This window comes from Drosophila ananassae, chromosome 2L, assembly GCF_017639315.1.
Source record: "Drosophila ananassae strain 14024-0371.13 chromosome 2L, ASM1763931v2, whole genome shotgun sequence".
Classification (NCBI taxonomy): domain Eukaryota; kingdom Metazoa; phylum Arthropoda; class Insecta; order Diptera; family Drosophilidae; genus Drosophila; species Drosophila ananassae.
The window spans coordinates 23,980,437-24,001,123 of record NC_057927.1 but is presented as its reverse complement, the minus strand read 5'-3'; the positions used below and the strand labels follow the sequence as shown (position 1 = coordinate 24,001,123).

The 20,687-nt window shown below is 41.6% G+C and overlaps 2 protein-coding genes and 1 long non-coding RNA gene across 4 annotated transcripts in view; 1 reads left to right on the top strand and 2 right to left on the bottom strand.

Moving 5' to 3' along the window:
- Positions 1-20,687, bottom strand: part of LOC6503424 (ABC transporter G family member 20) — a 66,174-nt gene that overhangs the window by 4,486 nt on the left and 41,001 nt on the right. The window contains exons 3-7 of the mRNA XM_001967418.4: positions 8,528-8,687; positions 7,769-8,031; positions 7,467-7,560; positions 1,723-2,150; positions 1,290-1,509 (exon numbers count right to left, since the gene is read on the bottom strand). Of these exons, the coding sequence (XP_001967454.1) occupies positions 1,290-1,509; positions 1,723-2,150; positions 7,467-7,560; positions 7,769-8,031; positions 8,528-8,687 (1,165 nt within the window). The remainder of the gene's footprint in view (positions 1-1,289; positions 1,510-1,722; positions 2,151-7,466; positions 7,561-7,768; positions 8,032-8,527; positions 8,688-20,687) is intronic.
- LOC6503423 (protein phosphatase 1B) lies at positions 12,058-13,421 on the top strand. The gene has a single exon (XM_001967419.3). It carries the CDS (start codon positions 12,263-12,265, stop codon positions 13,361-13,363), a length of 1,101 nt encoding a protein of 366 aa, XP_001967455.1. The 5' UTR covers positions 12,058-12,262; the 3' UTR covers positions 13,364-13,421.
- LOC116656591 lies at positions 17,735-19,062 on the bottom strand. 2 transcript variants are annotated; one of them, XR_004311551.2, is made up of 3 exons: positions 18,738-19,062; positions 18,539-18,677; positions 17,735-18,470 (listed from the first exon to the last, which is right to left on the bottom strand). It is a non-coding gene; the product is annotated as an uncharacterized LOC116656591 (long non-coding RNA). The 2 variants fall into 2 exon arrangements; XR_006506904.1 differs by having other exon boundaries at positions 18,539-18,663; positions 18,738-19,059.

The following is a 20,687-nucleotide window of genomic DNA, read 5'->3' as shown; positions in this document are numbered from 1 at the left end:
GAAACACACACAATTGATTACTGGAGCGGATTCACAGAAACGCTTGAGTGGTGTCTCCCCAAAATGCCAGACTTTACCTGCGACCTGATAATATGTTTCAATTTTGCATGAAGTTTCATCGTCGCCTAATGCTGTGCAAACTAATCGTAAAAATTGCCGAACTTCTGGCTTGCTTTACTGTTATTACAGAGTCCAATGTAAAATGCATGGAATCATAAGCCAGGACTCGAGCCCTCAAACCAAAACGAAACTCAAATTAGGCAACAAAGGCGACTTTGCTTTTGAAGCGTAATTTGCAATAAATTGCCACAAGCGGCTTTTGGCCCAGCCTTCAGCTGTTTTTGTGCCCCACTGCCACTCCACTACTGTTTTTGGCCATCGCATCCCATGGCAGGCCAGTAAATTTATTGATGATCTCGACCGACTGGCCGTGCCAAAGATAAGCAGCTGTAATTTGTGTTCGCCAACACCAAGGGCAACGGCAACAGCAATGGCAATGGCAATGGCAACGGCAACACTAACGCAGTGTCCATATTCCATCGAAGGAGCCGGGATTCTGGGTAGAGACCAAAGGAGCAGTGATGCCAAGAACATATACATTATATTATAATGGTATTATCTTAAAAATAATTATGTATAAAAATATATTTTATTCACTATGTTTTGATTGAATATATTACTGAATGTTGGATTTTAGATATTTATAAAATAATGAAATGAATTTTCTAAGTCAACTTTGGACTGATTCCATAAAACCAGCTACATTTCTTTAATAAATTACTGAGAAATACTTCAGAAAAAGGTCAAATGGCCAGCACTGTCAGGGAAAATGGAGCAAGACAAAGCCAAGTATGTTGGAGGTGGTGATTTAGGAGTGTGGCGGAGCAAAATGATGTGTGCTTTGTAGATTGAAGAGCCGGCAGCTCCCCCAGAAGGAGTGGCAGTAGCAGCAGCAGCAGCGGCTCTGGCTCTGGCTCCGGCTTGCGACCAACAGAGGGAGCCACTCGGCTGTCCACACAAATTGAAATAAATTACAGTAGTGGCCGACAGGACCTGCAGGACATGCAGGTCCGGCTAACTGGACCGGCGTATTGGGATCGGACCTGAATAAGCAACATGAGTGGTTATTGTAAATTTCGCACTGCACAATTTAACCAAAAAGCCAATGACAGCTGATATTGCACCCCCGGGCTGAGAGTTGCAACTGCAACTGTTCGACCTCGTCCCTAGAGGTTGATAAGAGCAGGGAGGGGGTGGTAGCTCGAGTAGGTAATTTGCATTGCACTTACCACAACCATGCTCTTGTTCTTGACCAGCATATCGATATAACGGCAGCTCAGCATCGTTTGATTGCATCCGGTGTGCACTGGGCAGAATTGTTGCATAATCATTTCCTCGCTCATCTCGTGATTCGCCACAGCCAATTTGATGCCAGTCGGATCATGGCCAATTGCGTAGCAGAACAGCAGTATCTGCACCACGGGCAGGCCCACAATGAACAGCATCACCCTGTGGAAAGGCATCCAAAGTTGTTCGTTAAGCACAAGTACGTAATAATTGCACGGCACAAACAAGAGAAGCTTAGTTCGAGAGCAAAATAAGCAGCTTAATTATCTGAATGGGTATCGGGAAATAATCGCCTTGAACTTGTGCGGAGGTTAGTTTTTGGGATTCATGGGTTTTAATGGCATAATAGTGTTTTTTCTTTTGGGAATCACTTACCCAACGTTGCGCATCATCCACAAGAAGTTCTTCCAAATAAGGGCGTGCAGATGATGGGACTGCATCACATGAAGGTTGTACCAAAAGGAAGTGGGTGTCTCCTGGACCGGGGGCAGCGGAGGTGCTGCTGGGGCAGTGCTGCTGATCGGATCCCGGGCAGCTGAGGACATCGAAATGTTGTCACCGAACTCGCCGGAAATCTCAGCGGCATGCTGCTCATCAGACATATCCAGAGCAGGATTGGAAATAGCCGGCACGGTCACCTGTTCGACAATCTCCTGGGCAATAGAGGATCGACGTCGTTTACCCATATTCTGGAGCACGGAGAGCTTTAGGAAGACGTCCTCCAGGGACTCGGCGTTATATTGCTGACGAAGATACTCTGGCGATTCTTCGGCCAACATTTTGCCACCGCGCAACAAGCCAATCTGAAAAGGACAAACGGGCAATTCATTTTTAAAAAATCTTAGAAATAATTCTCTTAAATTGTAAATAAAAGAAAAATGTCCCATCCTTTCATAGATTCTTAGATCCCGGTCTCCCTTGTTTGTCTAAAAGATAATTGAATCGAAGTGTTCTTTCGAAAAGTGTCGCTGAGCCAATCAAACTTTTCGACTTTGATGCGAGTGGCCACTCGTCCTTGTCCTTGTCCTCGTCCATGTCGCCGAATCTTTGTCAAAGTTTGCGCTCTTTATGCACATCCTGTTGTTGCCAAAGTCGATGAAGTTTTATTGACTTCGCAGTTGCCTTCGCAGTTGCCTTCGCCAAATCCCTTGTTCACGCAACGTGCAAAAATTAAGTTAATTGATTTCTGTGTTCGTACATGACCAAGCATCATCATATCATCATCCCTTTAGTCCTTTGGCGGACTCTATGTGTGTGTCTTTTGGGTGCCAAAGTTTGCCGCCGCTTTGCCTTGGAACTGGGACTATGGCGATGCTTGTTCGTCAATTCGAACGAAATGGATGGCTTCATTAGACATGCACATGAGTGGGCTGCTCCTGCAGCCCTTTGACCCATCCTTTCCTTGACTGCACAGGAAAACTCTATGCTAAATAAACCACACAAGCCCGACTAGCTAGTTAGCAAACTTTTGCTGCTTGATTTGGCTTCGTTCCTGATTTTGGGGCCAGCAAGGAAATCGTTCATTTCCTCGGGCCGAAACACAGCCCTGAGCTGTTTTGTTTGGCTAATTCGCTCCTTCTATATGGTCAAGTTGTGGCTATGTCTTTTCGACTTCTCAGAGCCAATTAACGTCTTAATTGGATTGCAATAGCAAACTAAATTACGGGCTTCCTGCCCAGCCAGGCAATTGTAATTTTATTGGCCAACTATGTGATATGCATTATTATGGCCAGCAATTTTGCATGCCATAAATAATTTTCAGTTTGCCTCCTACCCGACACGCAGAGGAAATTGAAAAATTGAAAAATGCACATGATATTTATGGCGTGGCTTGTGGGTGGAATTTTCCATGAACGACGAGGCGAGGGTTATGCCGAAATTTATTCTGGAATATATAGTGCCAGCTAGTCAAGTGAACGCTCAAATAATTTTGCATAATATAGGAATTTTTTTAGAATTCTAAAAATTGAAAACTTTTTCCCATACCTTCTTTTTATCAACTACCATATCCGTTCGATAGTTCCTTTTTTAATGAAAGCTTAATTCGTATGTTAATCCGGTTGTCACTCATCAGCTTTACCAATTATTCAGCTGTTCGTGTTGCATGCTGCCTGGATTTTCGTTTTTTGGCTGGTACTACTCAAGTGCAACATGCGGAAAATTACGCGACAAAAAAAACAAAGAACAAAATCAGGAACAAATCAGCAATGTAAAGGGAAATGCAACCGAAACAATATTAACTATTAAAGGCGCCCCCAAAGGGGATTGGAGTAAATGGCAAAGTAGAGCACTCGTAACAATATATCCATCACATAATGTTACGCTCCCTGATTTCATTTATTAGAGCAGAAAGTGCTGCATGTACAACTTGGGACATTGAGAGACACTCCCCTCGTGTCACGCCCTCGCTGTCTTCACATTTTGGCCATGTGGAATAGACGCGATTTGTTTTTTGTTTTTAGTGTTCTTCCTGCCCTGTGTCCTTATATTTTTTGTCCTGGTTTTTGTCTTTTTGTTTCAACAACTTTCTTTTATTTTTTTTTGTCATTTTGTGTGTGAACCAACAATTTCCCCTGAGCCATGGCAAAGGCAAAGGCAACGCTGACATTAAATTTGGGGAGCAATGTCTGTCAAAAAAAAGTGAAGCGCTGCACTCTGTTAGGAGCGAGACGGGAAGCCATTTGAGATTCTGTTGTGTAGCCCAAGTTGGTTGACCTCGCGCAGGATGCTGGCGGTGGTGGGATGCGGACGAGGTCCTGCTCTAATACTGACACCAGTGCAGGCGCTGATCCTGTCATAATGCGATGCCAAATGTGATGTGGGTCTCACTGCTTGGGCGGATTTAATTTTTAAAGAGAAAAAATGTTGCCAGAAAAGTTTACCCGCAGTTCTAAAGTTACAGTAATAGTTTTTTAATGAATATTTTAAACGCAACGTTTCATAGTGATTTACTGAATTTATCCATAAAGCAGAAACAACTTTTATTCTTCAAGTAAATAGAAATATTTTATTGGATGTATTTTTTGCACATTAAATTGTTATAATCTCACAAGAGCTGTTCAGTTATTGGTAAGACGATAAAGTGCTAGACACGGCAAAAGCTTCACAAATTTTTAATGTCCATAAATATTTTTCAATTAAAATAAAACTTTTAATCGCCGCACCATACAAATAACAATAACCAAATTTAAGCACGGCAAAGTTTCAACAACACTCGCACACACTCTGGCAGGATTCAGCACACACTCGATGGCTGGTCGTAAATGCGCATTTTACGATTATGTTTAATACTCCTGCTTTGTTTGAGTGCATCCCCATCAGAATCAGGAGCAGGAGCAAGAGCAAAACATCAGCAGAAGCAGAAAAACTAATAGCAGTTTTTGCCTCCATGCAACGTATAATTTTTATTGCCACATGAATTTTCAGCTTATAAATGGCAAGAGTGCAATAATAATTTTTAATGCCCGGGTTGTAGAAGAAGCGGAGAATAGATCAAGAGGCATGTAGGTGCCAATTGGAGTGGCTCACTCAATCAGGCTGCGAGTGCAGTAAAATTTATGCGTCTGTCTGTGTCGAGTGGAGCTCTGCTTTGCCAGGGATTGGCCAGCAGAGTCCCACAGCGACAAGCCATTCTGTTGACTCAGCACATCGAAAAAAAGGACACAAACGCGGCCAAAACAAAAGCCAGAAGACTCCCTAAAACGCTCAGTGTTTTGCCGAAAAATATGTGCAGATAACTACCTTGGTCCGAGTTGGAGTTTTATCCTGTGTCCATCCTTGTCCCTGACCAGGATTCGACTTGAGCTGACTGAGTCGAAAGCGTGAAACGAGAAAGTGACAAAGCTGAAAAAGCAATTTGCTGCCGGGCACAGTACTTTGACAGTAAGAAAAAAAATGTTACAGTTGCCAAAACTATTTTCAAGAAAGATATTTTAATCAAAGTAAAATTAAACGACATAGATATAAATATTTAATAATTAATGCATGTTGTGGAAAGAATCCCATGACTCAATTATTTTTCTTTGTGAATTCTTGTCCCTCTGAGGCGTGAGCAGTCTAAGCTTAGACTAGCTGGCTGTGTTTGCCCTGCAGTCAGGCCGACACGTGTTCAATATGAGCAATTAAACACTGTCACCAGAAGTTAAAGAGACACAACAGCTCCACAATCCGCTGCTCCCTCGGGCTTTGCATGCAAGGATACAGGAGATGTGGGGCAACTTCTTCCGCAAGTTAGCTTTTTATAGTCCCGGCTCGAGTGAAACCCATAAACCATAAATTTTATCTAACAATTCGCATTAAATTCACATTTCAACGCTTGACGCTAGGATTAACTGAGCCAGGATTCTATTCGATTCCCGTGGCATGGGTTCGATCCTCGTGCTAGGTTTTATGGACTGCGAGCCAGTCGATTGTTTTGTTTGTCAGACAGAATCCTGTGACACCCAATCCCGTTTTCATTCCCAAGTGCCAAGTGCTGAATGTCGATTGCCCGCAAACAAAGGCGAGTTTTCTATTCCTGGCAGTGATTTTGTTTATTGGCCATAACTCTTTACCGCAATGACTTTTGGCCGCGTGGCGGCGTGACAACAGCTTTCCTTTGGGGGGATGGTTCAAGGGGGTGAAGGACTTCCAAAGGAGTGTGGGCACGAAACGTGTTGTCAATTGGCAGCCGCACAGCATGTGAGCCCTTAGGCCTGGCTTTAGGTCCTTGGGGGGTCAAGTGGGGTTAGAGGGGCCCAGGCTCAAGACCTGGCTGATTGTTTCTGTATTATGGGAATCCGACCCAAAGGATTTCGTATGAATTATGTATGGATATGGAGCATTTAAAGTGGCCATAAATTCATTTTCAATTTAAACCGTAAAGTATGGATGTTTTTTTTGAGAAAATAATTTTTGACACCTAATCAATCACAGTGTGTGGCTTCTTCAATGTGAGATAAATTTCATTTTTGGTTTTAAAACTAATCAATAATATAGCTTAGCTTACCTTGAATATCTTGAAATTTGGTAGAAACCTACTCACTGAATTTTAATAATAATAAGTGGCATACCATACTACCGCACATCAAATTCCCCAAAAATATTTAATAGAAAAAATTCCGCGTATCCAATCATACTGATGATTAATTCCTGGCATCCAATCAATCAAATTAAACGGTAGGCGAACACTCTTTCAAGTTGATGTGTAGAGTGTCTCAAGTGCCGATCTGCGGCTCATCTTGCACTTTCTTCTCCACTTTCCACATCAATCTTTTCCAGAACGTTGTCATTGATATATTCAACCGTCTCACACTTCACTTGAGCTTGCGTGTGTCCCTGGGCAAGGATTTTGTTTGTTTTATGTGTGCATATCCTGTGCGTGTTGCCAAGTGTCTGTATCTCAGCCTGTCGCTCCGGCCGTGTATCTATCTGTCTATCCAAATGTCCATTGTGATGGGCGTTTGTTTGCGAGCTTTGTCACGATTTATTCCTGTATTTTTCTTTTTCACACACATATTTGTTGTTTCCTTCGCCGAGTTCATTGTTTGCAGCACGCATTAAATGACTAACGCAGTTATATTTCCCTACCCCGATCAAAGGACGGTGCCCATCTGTTCTCTCCATCGCATAAATAAATCTGAAGTAAATTTTGCAATGTGTCTCGCTCGGAAATGCCTCGTAAATCCTGAAATGGCCATGGGTCAACAGAGACAGCCACCAGTAATATTCAAGTCCTGGTCTTTTCTCTTTCGCCGTTCATTTTTTTGTTTTTTTTTTTTGACTTTTCCTTTTTTGACAGGACACGGATTTGTTGCAGCCTCCTCGTCCTGTCCACCCCATCCGCCCGAGCGCAGGATACAAATTTGCCATGCCCAACGAGAGGGGAAAGCGGAAGCACTTAGCGCCGCATGTTGACAGCCCTCGGCGGAGCTGATAGCTGAACTTTCACCTTGACAGTGGCAGCATTATATTGCTCATACGCCCCATATTACACATAGATGTGCCAGCTAGCCATAAATCACCCTGGCAAACAATGCGTGGGCGCCAAAAGCCATTGACACTTGGTTGCAAAACTCCCTGGGATCCTGGGACCCAGGAACCCGTTCCCTTCCCCACCGAATCAAGATATTACTACTTACCATATGTGCCTGGGCACATTCGTCGATGTAATGTGTTGTGATTATCACAGTCGTGTGGCCATTTTTGGCAATGTCCACCAAATGATCCCAGATGCTGTAATCAAAGTGATGAAGAGTTAATCAGATGATATTTCCAGGGGTGGCTATCAGATGATAGCCAAGGGTACAGTGAAAACTATTTCTTATCGAACAAAATATATTTTAGCATAATTATTATTTGACACATTTAAGTTAGTTTTTGATTTTTGTTAGTAACTTGAAATAGGAAAAACAAAATAAATGCTATGCTAAAATAAGCTCACCTCTGTCGCAAAACTGGATCCACTCCCACTGTCGGCTCATCCAAAATAAGCAGCTCCGGCTCATGTAGCAGGGCCACTGCCAGGCTCATCCGACGCTGCTGGCCTCCGCTCAGATTCTTGACAAATTTCGAGCCATTTGGCAAATTGAGCAATTTGAGCAGGAATTCGGTGCGATCCTCGATGTCACTGCGGGCCATGGCCGAAATGATGCCGAAGTAGATTAAAGTTTCACGCATTGTGAATTCGCCGTAAAGGGCTATCTCCTGCAATAAGCCGAAAATGGTGCACGGTTATTATTTCTGAAGTGCAACAATAGATTTCCCAAAGCCCACAGAAAAGTGTTGCCTACTTTCCAGAGCAGAATCTTCATGGCTTTCAAGGGGTTCCCCAATTTTCTATAAATCTTGATGACTTTGAAGTGGTTCCCTTATTTATTAAAAAAATTTAAAGTGAAGAGCTTTTGAAAATTCTAAAATATGTTTTTTCATATTAATTATCCTTCTCATCCTGTTTCATACTACCAGCTCTTTTGTGTTCTGTGTATCGAGCATTTAAAAGATTTCACCGTATATGTTTTCTTTTGTGCTTTCCCCATTTTATTGCGTTTATTTAATTTAGTCGACTCAGGCATGGGGCAATAAAAAGCGCATGAAAAATTCAGGAGTTGCCAGGTGAAGGGCGCCAGTCAGCCAGGCAGCGAGGCGGCGAGGTAGTCAGGCAGCCATCCAAGCAGGTGCAGTGTGGCCCGGGTTAACTCACCTGTGGCATATAACCAATCCGGGGTCCTGGCACACCGGAACCACGCGAACCGGGTCGTCCGCCGAGCACCCAAATCTCGCCCGAATTGAGGCGACGTCGTCCAACGATGCAGCTGAGAAGCGTTGTTTTTCCACATCCAGAGGCGCCCAGGAGACCGTATCTGCAATTGAACACGGGTAGTTAAGCTTAAAGTCATTTTCATAATGTATGTATATGTGACTCAAGAAAGTGCGTGTATAAAGATAAAAGTTTGAAGAGCTAATAAAGCATGCCTATTTATTTATTTGAAGATCACTTAGCCACTTTCGTTTCAAATCCATTTAAAACCATTGGACCATAGCAGATCTTTCTGAAGCTTAAAATCTTTTGTGTCAATATTTAAATACAGCTTTTAAGTTTAAGCCTTAACTACCAACTGTGGTGGAAGTCCTTCAAAGGGAAGGGAACTAAGCCTACCTATAGGAAAAATTCAACCTCTGTGGCTGATGGCTGTATTTAAGTTGGGGCGCCCAAGAAGGCCAGGCTCTGGTGGTCAGAGGCGGATATTTTAAGGAAGAGGAGACTTCTGTGTGTGGATGGCGTACAAATATTTTAAGCACTCACACCGACACACCACTATAGCTGCACTCACACACATAGACACAACCTTCCTCACACAACGAAAGGGACACTTGCAAAGGCACAAGGCTGAAAAGCATCAGGTGAAAAATCAACTGTGAATAGTTTTGCAAAAATATTCCGGCGCAAAAAGTTTCATTGCTCTGTGCGCTCTGTTCTCTGAGCTCTCCCCTTCGGTGGCAGCCCCTGCGTTCCACCTTTTCACCTTTGCCCCTCCTATTGCAGCCTCTGCTCCAGCCCCTTTCCACTTTTCCACCTGTTTTTCAACCCGCAGTATCTTCATGTTCGGGTTCAGGTTGGTGTGGTATGTGCACCGCTTATCTCATGTGTGGAGGAGCTGTTGCAAAATATATTTAGGGAATGTTTAGCACAGCTTAGCGCGCCAGTCAACCCGCCACCCACCGCCCACTTCAAAACCACCTATTCATGGCACTGCAAAAATTAATTTTATTGGTAAATTCGAACTATTTATTAATTAAATCAAATTGTTCAATAGGTCTATGATTTCTTTTAGAAGTATAATTAGCCGAGTTTAATTTATTTAAAATAAGAACTGAAGACTTTTTAAATTAAATACTTTCTTAGTATTTTAGTGCAATAAGGACCTCACTCGAGCTGCCTTTTTTTATAACGTGCGCAACGCGCGAGTTTAGAAAATTGTTGGTCTGGCAGTTGCCAGTTTCTAGCTGAGTGGGTGTGGGTTGGGCGTATCTGTGGTGTGGCAAGAGCGGTGCGGGGCCGCGGTTTGAGGTCGGTTAAGGTGGCCGTATGTGTGTGTGTTTAGCCATGAATAACATGCAGTTCGAAGCGACTGCACTTGGTATTTGTGTGTGTTTCCGCGCCAGGGAGATGAGCTGCACTTGTATAAGCCAAAGCAAAAGCCAAAGGGGTAAATAAAAGCACAGCTCCGCTCTGTCCGGCTTAAGGACACCCGAGTGGTCCGAGGCTGGGATGGTGAATCGGGGCGGAGTGCCGCATCAGGTAGGACAATGGGGCCAGATATGATTAAACTCTCTATGAAACTGTAACCCTCAGATAAAACTAACGCAAAGTGAATAATTTTTTGGCTTTAATTGAGTTTTACATTTAAAACAGATTTTACCCAGCTAAGAGAGTTAAAAACTTGAAGAAAAATAAACGGAGATTTAAAAATAGCTTATCTAGTACCTTTAAAAATGAATTAAAAGGCCTGAATTTCTATACCTACATAAGTAATAAGTATTTCCTTCGAATTGCCCGAGAATTGAATAAAGATTTCTTGCTATTTTTATTTGAGTTTCCTGCGGTAAATTCCTCTACTTTAGACGGCATTTGCATGTAATTGCATTTTGCATATCGCATAGCATAAATCCAATGCCATAAAGCGTTAAATGGGCGAGTGTCGTGTTAGAAATGGCCGGAGCCGTAAAACTTTGCAGTACCCGCTAAAGTAGACGCTGAAAAACATTCCAAGTCACAAATTACCAACGTTTACCTGCGGTGTGCGCATATTTTAGAGCCGCTGGAAGCCGTAAGCCGCAAGCCCTGGTTTTTGTCCACCTCCGGGCTGTGCTCGTCGGGAAACAGGAAAACAATGCAAACAATAAGCACCGATGCAGACGTCGACGTTGACGACCCGGGCTGATGTTGATATTTCAGCCCATTAACCTTTTTTTCCCCTGTTTTTCTGTTGCCCTGCCCGCATTTAGTCTGCCTCCATTGGATTCCGCAACTCATTTCTAGAGGGCCGTGATTGATGATTTGTGTAGGTAAATAGGTCGGGGAATGCATTTCGGCGGGAATGAATTATGCGCTAATTAATTGCACGTCGCTTGCATTGCTATCATCATCAAGTCGGTAGTCGGTAGTTGATTTTTAAATTGTTTTTTCACTCGACCCTTTTTTTATATTCCTCCCAGTTGGATGTGTCATGAGGTAATTTAATAAATTGTTTACTATATTTCTGTCCATGATTAAATGACCCGATAACTTGATGAGTGACAGATTCCGTAGCAACATTTAATTTTTGTTTCATGATGTATTATTTAAAAGGGAAAAAGTTCTTAATTTTGTTCCGGAAAATCAATAGATCGCATAAGTTTCTTTCCGAACAGAGTCCCTTCCATATCACATTATTTTTTGTTTGTTGTTTACTCTCGCCTTGATGTAGTGATGACTGCAGCGGGAAAACTAAACGAGGATAAGCCAGAACCTACTGGGCTGGGCTGGTCTGGGCGGGAAGGGTGTGCAAAACTTTGCACTTGACTTGAACAATTAGTTCTTGTCCGCCCCCCAACAAATCTCACCCATGTTCTACCTCATCCCTCACCTTTTGGCCCCTTGGATTTCATTAGTAGTTGTAGTTGTTGCTAAGCAGTGCGTCACAGGCAATTACAGGGGCGGTAATGCGTATTTAATTAACAAGCTTACTTAGTAGTTTTCCATGGAAAATTTAGCTCATTGTTCGGCAGAATGCGACTCGGAGAAGCCGGGAAACTAACTGACATTTAGACTCTCAACGAGTTCCAGCCCCCTACTGCCTGCATCTTCCTGCCTGCTGCCTATTTGCCTGTCCAATTAAACGGTAAACTTTTCTTATGGCCATTGAATTCTCACACCAAGCCACCCATCTGCCAAATAGTTCGGTTCAGTTTAGTCCGCCAAGGCAGGGATGCTGGTAGATAGCCGAATTTTTTGGTGGATGTAGTCAACATCTCCCTATTTTGCCTTGAGTGAATGGGGGATCTTTTGTGGGTTTATGGACTCGATGCTAATTGAATTGTCATCGATTAATGGAGCCCCGCCTTCGATTCTTGAAATGGGCAAATGAAATAACTTCCAGTCGCCAGAAACAAAGATGGGTGATAATTTGCGAAGAGGGAAAAAAGGGGAGGCTTTGCTCGAATATTTCCATCACTGACAGAAATTGTTAAGCCTATATATCACTTCTAGATCTAATTGGCTTCGGCCAAACCTAAAAAAATAAAAAGAAATATTTGCTTTAGAATTTATGTCAAAAATTAAAAAACCATTTTCACATTTTTAACATTGTGTAAATCAGAAGCGTCAATATAAATAACAGACCTGAACCAACTACCAATTAACTAAGAAATTTGAAGTGCTGGCTAAGAAATACACATGGGTGGCTTTTTGGATAAACCAGAGACCGATAAGGACTTCGACGTCGGCACAGGAAATGGTCTACAGTACTGTGTCAGCTCCATGCAGGGCTGGAGAATGGAAATGGAGGACACACATGCCGCGGCTATTGGCATAAATGAGGCCTTCCCGAGCTGGTCCTACTTTGGGGTCTTCGACGGACATGCAGGTAAAGCTATAGCACTGCAGTGCGCAGAAGACTTGCTGAATACCATCGTTAAAACCGATCAGTTTTCAAAAATGCAAATCGAATTGGGGATACGGACGGGCTTCCTGCGCTTGGACGACGAGATGCGAAAGGGCGTGGAAAAGACCGGAGGATCGACGGCAATATGTTGTTTCGTTGCCCCGAAGAAATTATATTTTGCAAACTGCGGTGATTCCCGGGCTGTGTTGTGTCGAAACGGAAGGGCGGCCTTTTCCACTTTCGATCACAAGCCGACTTCCGCCATTGAGAAGGATCGTATCCAAAAGGCTGGGGGCAGTGTGATGATAAAGCGGGTTAATGGCACCCTGGCCGTTTCTCGTGCCATGGGAGACTATGACTTCAAAGGTGATCTGACCCGCGGATGCTGCGAGCAGCTGGTATCACCGGAACCGGATGTGACGGTGCTTGAGCGCTTAGCCAGCGATGAGTTCATTATTCTCGCCTGCGACGGCATTTGGGATGTGATATCCAATGACGACCTCTGCGCCTTTATCCATTCCAGACTTTGTATATCCTGGGACCTGCCAGAAATTGTCAATTCTGTTCTAGACATTTGTTTGCACAAAGGTAGTCGCGACAATATGACCCTTATGATAGTGATTCTGCCCGGAGCACCGACGATCGATAAGGATGCGGTGGCGGCCGATAAGAATTTGGATAACAATATTGCCCAAATGGCTCGGGAAGTCATGGCCAAAAACGAAATCTTTGACTACGAAGTGTTGGTGCATATTATGAAAAGAATGGCTAGCAATATTCACAATTTACCTCCAGGCGGTGGTATTTTCTCGAAATATCACGTTATTGAGCAAGTCTATCAGGAGGCGTATCCTAATAAGCCACGTGAATTTCACGACTACTACACCATCTAAGTTACTATGTTGAACGCTAAATTTATGTTTTTGTTAGAATAAAATAATTTAAAGAGAATTGACTTTTTTTATTGGAAACTTATTGAAATTTCATTTTCAGGAAGTCCACCAAGCACTCACCTCTAGAATCAAACATCATTTTTTCAGTCTACCATTCATATAATTATAATCATCACTTTTCTCTGTCGGGCCGGAACTGTCTGAAATTGTGGCAGCAGCTGTGCGTTATGGCCTTCAGATTGCAGACTTGTGTTTCGTCAAAAACAATAGGACTACATGGCGTATGCTTGATTTTTTCAATTAGATACAGACGCACGCGTTACGCATACGCAATGTTGATGGGCCAAAGAACAATCAAACTCATAAAACTCAGACTCGGGCTGAGACCTTTCCTCTAGCTGCATGCTAATAATTAAAACTCGCCTGCCACAAAGGATAAGCCCCATGGAAACGGAATAGAATTGGTCCGAAGGAGGATGGTCGAAAGGAGAATGAAAAGTTATGAACTTCACTGGTCCACTCCTGACCGCTCCAGACCATTCCGAGTCGTGTACGTGCCACAACACACAACACTTGACCCAAGCAGTTGCAACAGTCATAACAATGACTGCCACTGCTGCCCCCAAACAGCAGCTGTCCATTTTAATTTTCCAGCTTGTGTAAATAATTTAAACAATTCCATGTCCAGTCGCTCAGTCGCACAGGATGAAAAAGCGGGAGTTCAGAGTGGAATCCGGAAGTGCTTGGTTATTATTTGTTACCTCGACTCCCTTTTAGCCATGGCCTATTACTTGCGGTTGCAGAGTCAGAATTTGTTTGGCTTTGTTTCGTTTTAGTTTTTTGCTTTGCTTTTTCGTCTTCTAACCAAATATTTTTGCTGGTCAAGTGAACTGGGTATTTGAAAAAGTACACTGAAAGAAATCATTTCCTTTCAATTCAAATTAATGTGCCAAGTTCACGTTCTACTACCACCAGCAGTATAAAACAGAGCTTGGAGTTCAATCATTTCTGGCCGTTCTTTTAGTGCATTAAGAGTATGCAGGGGTGTGGGAAATAAATGCAAACAATAACATGTGGTCCTGGCTCCTTTATTCAGTCCTGCATCCTGCTTGCTTCGGGCTTGGATTTTCTGTTTTTGGGAAGACCTTTCGCCTGGTCCGGCTCCATTCATGTTCGTGCATTGTTGCTTACCAGTTTGTTTGTTTGCTTTGTCTGACAGCGTGTCTATTGCATATCAGTGACCAACATATCGTTATTTTCCTATAATTTAGACAATTTTCCAACAAACACCACCCATCTGTAGGAATATTCAAATAGTTTGCTGCAGCATTGCTGGACTAGTTTCTGGCATTTTAATCAACTTTTCTCGGGCCTTGTTTTCGGGGCAACAATCCCTTATTAAATGCTAAAATCAAATACAGTTTTGTTTTAACTTTTGGCCGTCTGGCTATTTGGCTTTATGGAAGTTTCTGCAAATATTTGACTTCAGTTTGGGCCGCCCGACAGCACTTGCAACATTTTTCTGTGGTCATTTTTCTATTTGCTTCGTTAACCGCACACGAAAAACAAGAGCATAGATTCCCTGCGACTGAATGTTTGCAAAAACTTTGTTTGCCGCCCATCGCTGGCCATAATGCTAAACTTTCTTGCGCCCGATTCCAGTTTTTTTCACTCTTCGGACTCTTTTATTTCATTCCTTTTGTCAAATGCAGACCGAACCAATTACAAAACCCGCACCCAGAACTGGGCCACCAGAACGGAGCGCCCCTGAAAGCTGAGGGCGAACAAAGTTTAGTTCGCAAACAATTGCAATTTATTAAGCCAAGAGCCAAGCACAGCCCAAACAATGTCCGTGTCCATGTGGCCAGCGATGGCTGTCTTGCAGTATAATTAAAAGTATGGCAAGTTCAATGCGCTGAGTGCCCAGACACCGGACCATCTCGCCTTTGCGCAACAAAGAAATTCCAAATATTTGCAACTTAATTTTCGTTAAAACCCAATTATGGCCGCAGATAATACAATTTGTAAAATAATTACATTTAGATCAGACTACGTGGTATGGCGACTAGAAAACAAGCACAAATTGAATTGCAGTCAAGTGGAAAGGATTGGAAAACTTCAACAGCTATTCGAAAAAGAGCTGTTTGTCACAAAGAGAATTAGTGACGGAGACAATGTTTGAAAATTACCAACAAATAATAAAAGTTTATCTCAAAGACCATAAACTTTATTAAACAATAATTAAATTTAAATTTTAAGAATCTTATTGACATACGTATGAGCATACTTGGGCCTTTCCTGCAATTTAACCCTCTAGTGCCCAAGACCGCCTCTAGACGGGTAATGTTAAAAATACCCTTATTTTATTCTTTTCAATCCTTTTGACTCGGTTTTGCATTGTTTCTAATTTGGGAAAGTCCAAAAATTAAGTTTGTTGCCTTTGGAATACATACTAGAGCTTGCGCAAGCTGCTGTATTCATTTGAAGCAGAAAATTTGTGAAACTCGAATGAAGTAATTATTTTGTAAAAAGTGCAAAATGTAAATATTTTTTTTAAATATTATAAATAGTTTGCCGGTGGAATAAAAAATTGTACCGTGTTGTTGATAGTCTCAAGGACGCAAAATACGAAACCCACACTAAAAATAAGCTTTCGTTAGCTTTTTATTGCATTTATAAAATATCCCGTCTAGAGGCGGTCTTGGGACAATTCGGGAAAAAAAATTTATAAAGTGATTTAGAAAGGGAAGTAACTTATGACATATTTAAGTACGAATAACTGCTTGAATAATGAATTAATTGAATAATGTTAATAAGTTATCAGCTCTTTCAGACGTAGAGATTAAAAAATTATTAAATTCTATTGATTTTGGCATTGATACCATGACATTGGTCTATGTTGGGTGGAGAGATTTGTGTAACTTCAAGCGGAAGTCCTACTCCTTTTGCAAAACGGTCACCCTCAAGTTCGATTGCGTCCAATTCACCTCAAGCATAGAAACGCAAACGTAAAGCGCCTGCTGATCATAATACTGCTCATGTTAAAGAAAGCACAATAGCTGAATGTGGATCTGTTTGGACTATGGATCCAAAAGCACCGCTTTTCAAAAAGATGTTGTGGTACCAAATGAACCTATTCATGGATATATCTGCAATATCCTTTAATGAGCCTGACCTCGGAGAACTTCAAAATCTGTATACGCCATTCAAGTGTTTTCAATTTTTATCCCCTTGCAGAGGGTATTATAATTTTGGTCAAAAGTGTGCAACGCAGTAAAGGAGACATCTCCGACCCTATAAAGTATATATATTCTTGATCAGGATCCCCCCCTGATTCGATATAAGTATGTCCGTCTGTCTGTCGGTTTCTACGGAAACTAGTCTCTCAGTTTTAAAGCTATCCTTGAAACTTCGCACACATCCTTCTTTTCCTTGCAGGAAGTACATAAGTCGGGACGGCCGGGATCGGTCGACTACATCCTATAGCTGCCATATAACTGATTGATCGGAAATGCCATAACTTTGGTGTTTTTTAAGTTAGAGGGTAAAAACAATCTGATTTGTCGAATTTCATAAGGATCGGCCGACTATATCCTATAGCTGCCATATAACTGATTGATCGGAAATGCTATAACTTCGTTGTTTTTCAAGTTAAAAGGATGGGAGTTTCAATGGGGGTTCCTCTTTGGCCAAAATAATTCGATATGCCAAATTTCATAAGGATCGGCCGACTATATACGATCCGCTATATATCTAATAATATAAGCTGCGTGGCGCCACCTAGCGGACTGCGACTCAACTGCAAGGGTATATCAACTTCGGCTCCGCCCGAAGTTAGCTTTCCTTTCTTGTTTTATTATACTATTATTGAACATATCACTTAGCAAACAAATTTGTATGCTGTCCAAAAGGATCCAATACTTCGTTTTCCACAAAAAATTTAGAAATTTGCATTTTAATGACAACAGTAAGTTGCCCTCCAAGGATTCTGCCGACCATGATCCTTTATACAAAATACGACCGCTCGCGACTCATTTCAATGACAAGTATCAATAAGTTCCGCTGCGCCAACGCTTATCTGTGGACGAACAAATGTGTGCAACAAAAGAATTGATTACCTAATTTTTTGTTGGCCTATCATCCCAAAGCCGCCTCTAGGCGGTCCAAGGATATAGTCATATAAAACTCGATCCGAGCAAAAATAAATTTTTTTTTAAAACAAACATTTAATTTTGATACATACTGAATCCAAAAATAATTTTTTTCTTGGAAAAGAAAATTTGGGCACTAGAGGGTTAAATAGTCCTTATATGCCTTAATAATTATTTTAAAATAATATGTTTTAATATTCAAATACAATTTTTTCAACCAATCGAACTAAAATGTTTATTTTGATGTTAGTTGAGATTAATGTTGAGTTCACAATTTGTACGTTAAAGTTATTCCCACCAAGAGTCGGTTAAGGTATTCCGGTCAAGAATCGGATGAAAATTGGCGAAGATATGACCTTAACTGGGAGTCATATAGATCCTCCATGCGTATTTCATAGTTTTGAAGTGGGTCCCATATATTTAGTGGGTTTCCATATATTTAATGAAAGCTTGGCATTTTAGATCCTCAGTAAAAACTTAATATGCACCGCGCTTCTTGCGACTTGTTATTATACTGCCCTAAGACGGCAGGAAACTTCTTTGTGCGGCTTTTGCTAATGCCCTGGGGTTATAAATATGTTATCTGGCACTTTAATATGAGAGGGTATTGGAGTACACCAAACAATAGGAGCACTGATTAGTTGCGAATTTATTGCTGATTAAGACGCTTTTTAAACGAATTCACTGCCCACACTTGGCAAGAGAACTTTCCGCCAAGTTTCGACGTTTCCTTGTCTTTCTATATGTACTATGTGGCTGTCTGTATCGGAGGGTTAGCGCGTGTCCTGGCCAGTATGTGAGCAAACTTTTTGTTGAATTGGCACTTTATGAAAAATTCAAGGACAGACATTAATTTCACGCTAACTTCCATATAAATCCCTAAATTCCATTCACCAAGCCCATATAAATTACATGAACTGTATTTGTAGTTGCTGATGAGCCGCCATAAAAGTCATCTGAAATTCGAAAACACCTTGAAAACTCAGCAGATGAGTAAACAAATCAAAAATGCTGAAATACTCACTTTTAAGCTTTGATTCTGACCGCATATTGGCATTTTCATTTATGACTTTAAATTTGGTAATGCTTCAAATTGGTTTGAACAATATTTTCGCATAAATGAACTCCCTCAATAGGATAAAGTACTATCTAAAAAACAATGCCTATAATTCATTAAATTGACCTTTTTTTAATGCGCCGATCAAAATTTAAAAAGCGTTTACCAAATAGCTGTCACTTAACTGCCGTTTTTTCCATTACATGAATAAAAGTTAATTTATTATCTAATTAAACACACATTGCAATTCACAAGGACGCTAAGCGTATTTAAGGTATGCTTTATTGTTATTTGTGAGCGAGAATATTCAAAATTTAATCAGTTCATCTCACTTAATTACAATAAAGTTTTTGTTCTGCTATCTTTTGGGACGGAGGGCAAATATTTTTCAATTCTGTTCTGCATGGGATCAACAGCAAAATCACGGTGTAGCACTTTGTTTGGCCATTTGTTTACTGGCTAAATGAAATCATGACATTGTAGCGTGAATCAACAAAATCAGCTGAGAGGCAAATTGCCAGAGACACGCAGCCATGGAGGCAGCTTCAAAAATCAGCCATATATCTACGTATATGCATTGTATACATATGCCAATTACTGCTTTTTTGATGTCGTAAACCCTGATTTTATTTCCAGTTTCTGGTGTTGCTCTATTGACAAGCTAAACGGTTAGATGCCGCTATTGCAATTTGGTTGTTGTACGTATTTATTTAAATTTATCGCATTGAGCTGTGCGTGCGGATGCGAATGCAATCGGAAAATTCCCATGCAATTTGCCGACGTAGATTCCATCCGTGTAATTAACAATTTAGCGATTGCAACGGAGGTCATTTTGTCATAGTATACAGCTCAGCAGGGGTGCATAACAATGCGGGAATAAAATGCATTCGCTAAATAATGCAAATTCAGTTTTGACGCACATAATTTCAATTTAATGCAAATTATATACTTAACACCGTTGCTGTTTTCGCAGCTGCCCTGGGGCGATGCAGCATATAAATAAAGGTGCTAGCCAAGGTAATTTAATTGCTTATTTTTCCATTATGGTTATGGATGTGGATGGCTTTATAGTTTTCTCATTTATGTAATATTTCTAGCGGAAGTTGCGCATACGCCCCGTTGGTGGAAGGTCAACCCGAAAGAATGCCTCCAGTTATGCGCTTGACGAGGGATACGGGTTTTAATGCTTAAAATAATAGCGGCATCTGGGTGAAAAAATAGTGGCAGAATCCTAAGATTAGCTAGTCTAAGAGCTGAGTCTGAAAGACTTTGTAAATCTCTTGCTTGAGTGCTTAACCTGCTGAGGACTGACAGATTTATTTGACAGAAAGTTAATAAATACTATTTTTTGAGGCAGTTCTCTATAAAGATTAAAATGGGAATAGCACTTTTAAAATTAGAAATTAAAGTTGTGATTATTAGAGTTAATTTATGTAGTTTTTAAACAAAAAGAAAACATAAAAATTTGATTTTCCATTGTATAAAGTGTGTTGTTTCAGCCAGTTTGGTGAGGGAGCGCTTAACTTACAAAATGCGCACACTCCGTTTTAATTACTCACACACATAGCTGGGTATGCACGTGTGAGTTGCTAATTGCGGGTCCACACACACTCGCACGCTTTTAATGCGCACTTCCGTTTCCGCTGTAATGCCTGCGGCATAGTTTATTTTTATAACCCGCAACACGGGGCTGCTGTCGCAGTTTCAGCCACTACCTCCTCCTCGGCTTGCGGTGCGTAATTGTTAATTTTCAACAGTGCACACCATGGCATGAGGAACGACTCACTGACTGACAGACTAAATGACTGAATGACTGCCAGACTGGCTGTCTGAATGATGCAGAAGAAAGGAAACCTGACATTTTGATATTGCTGTGCACTGCGAAGTACCGACATTGTAAGTGCGTGGCCGCAGAGTGGAAAAGCGTTAACACGGATAAACATTGACAGATGCCGACCAACCCGAATGCAACCACAGAATGTGCGGGGAAAAAGGAATGAGGCCAAGAATGAAGCGCAGCTTAAGCAAATTAAGCGCAAAATCACAGCCCTGACGACGCCAAATGGATGGGCAAACAGAACCGAGGAGAAGAAAATCTCCGACGAGGTCCTGGAGA

Coding starts and splice junctions, on each gene's coding strand:
- LOC6503423 (XM_001967419.3), top strand. CDS start 12,263: ATGGGTGGCTTTTTGGATAAACCAGAGACCGATAAGGACTTCGACGTC.